This window comes from Halyomorpha halys, unplaced genomic scaffold (genome assembly GCF_000696795.3).
Source record: "Halyomorpha halys isolate HHAL.00 unplaced genomic scaffold, Hhal_1.1 Scaffold186.1, whole genome shotgun sequence".
Classification (NCBI taxonomy): Eukaryota; Metazoa; Arthropoda; class Insecta; order Hemiptera; family Pentatomidae; genus Halyomorpha; species Halyomorpha halys.
The window spans coordinates 1,206,906-1,215,994 of NW_027116002.1; the positions used below are offsets into that span (position 1 = coordinate 1,206,906).

At 31.1% G+C, this 9,089-nt stretch overlaps 1 protein-coding gene across 6 annotated transcripts in view; it reads left to right on the plus strand.

Annotated features, from left to right (window-relative positions):
* Son (Son RNA binding protein) overlaps positions 1-9,089 on the plus strand; it is a 40,462-nt gene that overhangs the window by 17,074 nt on the left and 14,299 nt on the right. For 4 of the 6 annotated variants that reach the window (XR_010844999.1, XR_010844998.1, XR_001342919.3 and 1 more), the window contains exons 6-7: positions 6,547-6,692; positions 7,038-7,146. Coding sequence is in view for 1 of the 6 variants with exons in the window: in XM_014418263.3 (XP_014273749.1) it covers positions 6,547-6,692; positions 7,038-7,146 (255 nt within the window). In the remaining 5 variants the exon portion in view is untranslated. Of the gene's footprint in view, positions 1-1,012; positions 1,124-6,546; positions 6,693-7,037; positions 7,147-9,089 lie in introns of those variants that run through there. The other 2 variants (XR_010845000.1, XR_001342920.3) reach the window with 2 other exon arrangements.

Here is a 9,089-nt window from a genome sequence, read left to right on the forward strand (position 1 = left end):
GCTTCAACATGTTCAAGATGGGTTGGATTAAGGATATCAGGATGGGGGTTAAAAGTTTTGAAGAGGTGTTCGCCTACGTTTCAAATTAAACTTTTTTCAAAGAGCATTCCTTTTTATATGTTTTTTTGTTTTCTTTCTTTACCGTTAATTTTTGTTTTAAGTATTAAACCTTACCTGGTGTGCACACCCTTTTGTTAACTTCTTTGTCAATGGATTCTCCGGCCATTACTTTTTATCCTGTTGATATTTAAATATCTCGGCCTGTTCTAATTTCTCCATAATGTCATCTTTGCATATTACTATGGCTTTATTGGTATTTTCCATATTGGTCGTCTTTTTTGTTTTATCTGCCAGCTCTGCACTATATGATATAGAAGTTGTAGTATAGAATTCTCATAGAATCTAATACTATAATCAAGTCCTTACAGAACACCAGAACACTTCTTGCCATTTACATTAATTTTTCATAGTACCCATCTGACTATAAAAATTAGGTTTTGAGTTGAAGCTATACTGAATTTCATTGGAGTTAGCTTTGTACATAATGATTGTGGCATATTAAGGATCAAAATTATAGAATACGTGTAAGCTAAACCTTGAATCAGTTCTACATTTCTTCTCACCCTATGATGAATTGCTGTTATCATTAGAATCTGAATTGTTAATTATGAAATATAAGATCATGCCATCCCCTCTCAGAATTTTTATTATTCAGAATATAATTGTAAATCTTAGCCATTAAAAGATTTTAATCATCCTCAGTGATGATAATACAATTTGTAGAAATTTGAACAAATTAGTTTGGCATATAAATTCTTTAATTTATTTAAATTTCATTTATATGCATAAAATTAACAGTAATTTATTATGCATTGGCTGTTGTTTGGTATGCCCACTCCAATTATTCCGCCAGGTTCAATATACCACTTTTGTAGAACATATTTGAGACTTACTGTTAACAAACCCATTCAGGTGCTGCTTGATGGCCTGTTAGTCTCATTACTTTTTTCAGTTCATGGAGTTCTGCAGAGACTGGAATAAATGGTAATCACTCTATACAGTGTCCAACAAATAAGGAAGATGAAAAGAAATGTCCCATCCGAGAATTCGCAGTTTTTTGCAGGTAAATAAGAAGTTGTGGGGCTATCATTGTCTTGAAAAACCAAATTCTTCTGATACTTTTTTGTGAATTGAAAGAAAAATGTTGGTAATTCCAAGCAATATAATGTTTAATCAATCTCTGTACATAACAGTTGATCTCTAAAATTTATATCCATAATTTGATAAAATATTTCCCCTAAACTCAGCAAGGCTTCCAGTCTCTCCTACGATTTGTAAAACAATAGTACTATTTGGTAAGACATAATTTATCTTTCCATATCCACTGATTGATATATATAAATTCTATATTGATTCTTTTAATAAAAGGGTTAACAGAAATTCATATAATAATCATTATTAGATAAAAATTCCTCAAAACACTCTCACAGGATTAATAAACTTCAATGCGTGCTGGTATAGACCTCTCTGGCCTTTTAAATGCATATAATAGATTGAGAAAGGCTGGGACAGAGTGGAGTGTTCTTGTGGGCAAGCCTCTCTTAAAATTGCATACTATTTTACTTTTGGAAAGTGGGCACCCTGCTTAAATGAATAAGTCAGCAAATTTATTAGTTCGTTTTTCTTATTTGTCAATGCATTAGCTATCGTTCATATTAATTCATTAACTATTTAAAGCAGAGGTTTCATAAAACTTGGTGAAATTTTCTTAACTTCCTGATCTATTTTATTTTATTTGTCTCATAGCTGAGTTCATGTGTTTATAGCTGAGACCCTCCTTAGCCCAAATATGCATTTTTTTCTTTTTTAACCCCTTTTCAACCTGTTAGTCAGATAGTATTTTTTACATCAAGGGTATGTGTATGCTACTGCTTCCAATAAGTAATTTTACACTTGTGGGATAGGTGTGTCACCTTAGCAACTTTAAATTATAAGAGGTGTTAGTTTGAATCATCCAACCTTGGTAGGTTAAATTTATTCTGTGTTGGGCCCCCAGAATGGATCTCAACCTTCCCACTCTGGCTTGAGTGTTTTGTAACCTGTAGTATGACCACCTCTATGATAGAAATGGGTAAAGGGAAAAAAAAAGAACTCGAAAGGCAATCTGTAGATCTGGGGAGGGGATTAAAAAAAATTATAAATTAAAGAACTTGGAATGCTAAAAATCTGTAAAAGATTTTTATATATATTATGAGAATATGGACAAGGTTGATCTAGGTGCAGCTGAGTGGGTGTTATTGCTAGACTTCACCTTATACTCTGTTTTAGGTATAATTTCTGAAGAACAACACATTCAGCATTTGTCTGGTACACTCGCTAGTTTGCTTCAGCCCTCCTGGTCTTCCTCATCATCATCTGCTTATTCTCCTGCTATTAGACTGATGTCGAGCTCTTTATAGAGTGAAGTGACCTCTGTACCTTTATCAGATGATAAAAGTTCGAATAGGCAAAGAATCTAATTTTCTTTGATATTAGGGCCCCCAAAGGTGTGTTTACCCAGGGTTCAATATCGTTCCATGAGCTTGCAAATTTCTTTCAAGCTTTCTGTGGACTATTGGCAGACTTATTTTAACTGAATGGAAGGAAGAAAAATTCTCTCCGAATGCTACTTTCTCACTCATCACCCTCCCTCTCTCACTATCTTCTTCCATCATTTGGAGTCTTGCTGATTCTCTGGTAGGGCCTGAGTATTTCTATCTCTCAGATACTCTGGGAGAGAGGTAACTTCGACGTTTCTCCTTGTTCTGGCATCAAGATAATATGTTGATCATTTTGTCACCTCCTCAGTAGGTGACCTTCAATATCCAAATTGATAGGGCAAGCCCCATCCTTAGAGCCTCTTATCAGCATGTACGGGGTCTTGGTTGCAGCCATGTTCAATTTCTTATCTCTGCCTCCCCATTTGTTATGCCATCCAATATATGCTATCCTCCACTTCCTTTGTAATTTCCTGATGTTCCAGAGACTGGTTGGTGGTAGGTCTATCCTTGTGTCTGTGACATGATTATCTTTCAAAGGGTTGACTGATTTTGGGCCCTGAGCCTCAAGAGTCTTCCCGATTTTCTAGCCTTAATGTTTTACTATCACTTAATAGGAAAATTGCAATCTGAATTTTCAATAGAAATACAAATTTTAAGATACCCTGAATCTAAATAACCAAGTATTTTACACTTTTTATACCATTTCCTATCAAATGGCTCAGATACCAAACAATTTTCATTAAATCTTGTTATTAATGGCTAGTAGTCTTCACTACCTAGATTTTTACCTTATTGAAATAGTGTAACCGGACTTGAATGCTTAATTTACAAAAAAAAAACGTCATTTAAAATATTTTTATTTTGTTATTATTAGTCTAAATATCTCAAAAATCACCTAATTGTATGGTAAAAAGTCATAACTTTTTAAAAAGCCAAATGACTTTACAGCTAGAACAGTAAATATTTCAATAAAACTGAAATTTATTTATTAGTTAATTAGTCCTCTAGTTAGAGGACTAATTAGCACCAATTGATTTTAAAATGTAGATCATCGGCCTATCTAGGCCTAGCATGTTAGGTGATGCCTTAGCTAAGGTTTCTCTTTCTTAATTATTATAATACAAATTTAAAATACATGTGTTTCTTTTCAAATTAACAATAATTGTAAAGAAAATAATAGAAATAAACATTATTGAATTAGATACTAATACTATATACAACTCAATTAGTGATTAAACATGGCGTTAACTGTACTATTTAAAACAAATTTAAGTACTATACTTAAATTGATTTGAATGACCAGGGTTTTTGTTCTTGTTCCTGGATTCTTGTTGGATCAGGGATTCTTGTTCCTGTGCATTTCTTAAACTACCTACATACTTTATTCTAGTAAAACACAGAAAAAAATTAATACGATTAATTACATTTTGAAGTTACGTTACATATAGTAATGAATTGTGGGAAAAAAATTATTTTCCGAAATATCCTAAGCTACGAAAACATTCCCACTTTATGAAAGCTGAAAATAATTTAACTGATAATCGAATTGAACAAGTGAGTTTTTGATAATTCCATTACTTCATAATAAGAATTTGATTTATATCTTTCTTATATATTTCTCCACAATTTGGGGCAATTGAAAAACAACATAACTACATATGAGCGTCTGTTTGAGTCTGGATAAGAACAAATGTAGAGTTAACTTTCCTCACAACCCTGTTGCATACCTTACAACCTTGGATCATGGTAAACCTATAAAATCCAGAGTTGTTGGAACAAGTGAGTTTTTGATAATTCCATTACTCCATAATAAGAATTTTATTTATATCTTATTGCCCTCCACAATTTGGGGCAATTGAAAAACAACATAACTACATATGAGTGTCTGTTTGAGTCTGCATAAGAACAAATGTAGAGTTAGCTTTCCTCACAACCCTGTTGTATACCTTACAACCTTGGATCATGGTAAACCTATAAAATCCAGAGTTGTTGGATTTTTCAACCAGAGAGATCGTGTTTTGCAGTGTGATGACTTAATGAGTTCTGGCTTTGAAATAATGATTATAACTCCTAATCAGGCGTGAGTTAATTGTATAGTTAGGTTTTAATCTACTCCTCAAGGTTAGAGGAAATCAACTAGGGTTGTGCAAAATCTTGGAGGTTACAAACAGATTTGTTGAGAATGTCCCAGGAACTAATTTTTCTACCATGCACCTTCTTCAGAATTGGCTTAGCCTCCAAATATTCCAGGGTTGTGAGGTTGAAAATATGAGACTACATATATTATGATGTAAAATCTAAATGATGAAGATAAATTCCTTTTTCCTTAAAGTACTGAGTATTCTTGTCAGAAATTCCGCCCCAATTTTTTCGGTCTCTTTCTATGTTGTTGGTAGGAGCATTCAAATATGTAAAATTTAACCCTCAGACATTCCATGGTTTTGAGAAAATAGAACCTCAAGAATTTTACTACCTATTACTGTAATAATACGACTATTCGGAATGAGTGGGTTTGTAGTACAGTGCTTCCCTCAAATAAAGACCTGTTTTCATATCCATAAGTTGATAGTAAAGACCTACGCTTAATGCTTAGTCAGCGATACAAATCGTACATTGTAGAGAGAATAACCCTTAACAAAACCTAATGTTGAATATATAGTAAGGAGGATGGAAGTTTTGCCATCGTAAATAGTTTAGAAATTGTACTATTGCAAATGAGCGATGATTTATTTCAACAAAAAGTAATGGTGTTAAACGAATAAATAAATTAAAAAAATCCATCCATCTGCTGTCCCTTACTTTTCAAATAATTCAAAAACTTCGAAAATATTTCCCGGAATATTCTAGATATCCATTTAGAAGATAATTAAGTTTTCTACTAAGCTTTACTTAAATCTTCATCGGGTCATTGTTAGCAATGATAAAGCAAAATATTCTGTATCGGTCTTTGTAGCTGAAACTAACTAAGTTGTAGGATTGGCCACAATGGTAAAGTATAAAAGTACTCTGCGTATGTACCCTTGGGTGAAAGTTTACTTTTTAATTTTAGTTTTTTGAATAATTCGAAAATTATATATTTCCCAGAACATTCAAAATACTCATTTAAAGATAATTAAATTCCCTTTAAAGCTAATATAAGCCTGATAAGTATGAATTAAATCATTAAAATAATAATGCATGATAAATTATTGGTCATACTCCAGATCGCGTTTTGATATCGTACTTTAGCTAGATTGTGAGTTATTTATTTAATCATGATTTTGTTAATAGGTTTTGACCAAATGTATTATTTTCTCTCAGGTATGTTGTGAATATAACCAGAATTCTAATCGTATCGTGGCGTCGGCGTCTGCGCAATTTTTCGGTTCGTTATGCTCCCCTGCTCAGTTGATTCCTAGTAGGGGGTCGCCGGCCGTTTTGCAAGGTTTTAGTATTATGAATTATATATCTTATTATAGATGGCGTACAAGCAAAGTCTATAGAAAAATGTTTCTATGTTAATGTTGTTTTATATAATATTTTCGAAAAAGAAGGTTAAATATTGTTTAAAAAAAACTTCCCCATTGTCTATCATAGCTAACTTGTCTAATCTACTGAATTGGCTGTGTACTTATATTGCAGCACCTCGAAATACTCTAGAATGTTTACTTAAAAAAAAAAAAAAAAAAAAAAAGGAATTATTCTAGTCTCCTAACCTTAGTTATTCTGATTCCTAACCTAACCTAGAGCTATCAGTTTTAATATATTTAATGTGTCCCCCTCATTCCGTTTTTATTTTGAGTTCTCTATGAATCAAGGAATGAATCTCTCAGTTATATTTGGTACTTATTCAGTTTATAAATTTACCTCAAGTACATTTTTTTTTTTTGTCAATAAATTGTTATTTTGATTGAAAAAAATTACTTTCTTAAATGTAGTAAGATAAGTGGAGAATTTATGATTATACTTACAATGTTTTGATTTTTAATGGTAACTACAATTGTTTCTTCCTCTCAATTTGTTTTAGATTTTTGCAAATTGCTGTCGCAAAAGGATGCTACAGGGCAGGAATCAGTCAGTTCCGAATCCTCCAGCGATAATGAAAGTGAGAAACCTTTTCATCATCCATTCCAACTTAAAGAGAGGTCGAACAATATTATTATGAACATAAGGGTATGAACACAACGTGTCGCCTTTTATAGCACAAATATGTATTCTCTCTGTATATTGATTGGTTTTAATATAGATTTTGTCGCTTATGTGATTAAATCTATATCAGTCTTCTTATTCGAAAATTAGGACGGAAAGAAGATCTTGACACTGTTTTGCCCTCTTTTTGATATTTTGTGAAAGTATAAATAATATTTACTAACTTGGCCTCTCTGAAATACTAACTTTAATGTACAATAATAAAGATCTGATGAATTATTAATTGTTTTATTATTGTATTTAATTCTTTACTAACTTGTTTTCATCAGTAAAACTTTTATGTTTTTTATCTTTATCATTTAATTCCAGAATTGCGCCTCCTTGCCAGTCAAAACCCACTTAGAAAAAACTACTGAAAATGCTCAACAATTAAGGCTACAGTTTCCTGTTTCAAGCGGGCAACTTCACCGGAAATCTGGTAATTTTATATATTTCAATATATTATTGACGTGTAAGATTAAAATTTCTCCATTCCACCATCCATTAAAGTAAAACTGTAACCTCTATGGCATCTTCTGAACTGGCTCTCATATTATCTTTGGCCTTATTCTTTTCACCATGATTGGCATATTTGTTTTGATGTATCCTGATATCTGAGATGTCTACATTATAAATTATTTTCTCATGGGAATGTCAGTTCTAAAAGTTATTGAATGTGTTTTTTTTTTTTTTTAAAATTGGAATTTAGTTTCTAATGAGAATTAAGTTTTTTTTTTCTTTTTACATCAATTTATTTACCAATGGAAGGCTTTTCTTTGAAATCATACAGGAAATAATACATCCGTAAAACATGAAAATATTAATCAATTATAAAATGTTTTGTAATTTATATTTAAAAACTTTCACCAGTACAACCCATCAAGAGTCTTGGGTTCAGTATGTGATTAGGAAGTAATGTTATTCGACTAACAGTTGTACAAGGGTGTTAGGATCCACACTCAACCCTAATTAAGGGTACCCCCTTCGTAAATGCTAAGCGTAGTTCAGGAGTGTCTCCTAACACCAGATTTGATATAACAGAATGAAGTTGATATTAATATATTCAGTTCGAATATTTCCCTCCTCTAAGACACAACGTAAGTCTCATATTTTTTTCATTATTCTTTTCCTTTCTCCATATACTACCTTTTCCTATTGTATATATATATATATATATGTATGTATGTATGTATGTATATATATATACATTTATATTTTTAGTATAGGTATATAAGTTAATACTCACAATGTAATTTCAGATATAAGCCACTCACTATTTTTCATTGTTTGTCATAATGTTCAATTTGTAAACTCAATTTAAATTATTTAATTTTTTTCAATTTTTAGACACTACTTACATATCTTATATTATAATCTTCTTACCTAAATGATATTATATTTCATCTGTCACTGTTTTCAATTTACTACCATACAATTCCACAAATATCAATCAATAAAAAATCTTTGTATTATTCAATTATCAATTATCATTTTATATCATTTATAATTTAATTCAATATTTTATATAATTCTAAATTTGTTTGTATACTATTCCTTTCAATTGTATGTTACTCTAAATGTGTTGTTATCTCTTTTGTTCTATAGCCCTGATGAAGACCTGAAACTCAGGTCGAAACGTCGGCATAAAATAAATAAATATTGTTTTGTTTATTTATGTTGTTCTTTGCTGACCGCACCCCCCGACAAACTTCTTCAAGCATGATATTAATATAATGTAATATTACCTAATGTTAAAAGTGGGTTTACCCACTTGCCAAATAATGACTAGAACTGACATTCCCAAGCATATGTATCAAGTATTAGTTTAAGTAGTAATATTTGACCTGGATAGTTGTCTTTAATGTCAAAATGGCTGAAAAACAAGTTAGATTTCTAAATTGAGAGGATTTATTTTTAAATTTTTTTTACGAACCCACATTTTATCCCTTTATTTCTTATTGTCTTTACTATTATTTCATAAGCATATCACTGCATTGGTGTGATTTTTAAAATTTTTATTTGATGTATTCCTTAGATTGTACTGTTCCTGTGGTTACTATATGAACCATTTTTGGTACAGTCTGTAGTGATATTTGCCATTGCCCAAGTTAATGGTATGTCAGGGATTATTTTTAGGCCAAAATATAAAATACTTGGATTTTTAATTAATTCCTTCTAATTATAATTATAATTACAAAGTGCTTAGTGCTGACAATATTTCTTCTAAGCGAAAAAACCTAAAATGTGTGAAGTTGGGCATTAAAGACTCAAAATGTGTATATAACACTCAAATCCTACAATAATCAAAATTTTATTTTTCAGCTTATATTATCTATACATGGAAAGCTTATCTAACCCAATTTGAATCAAATTAAACTATAT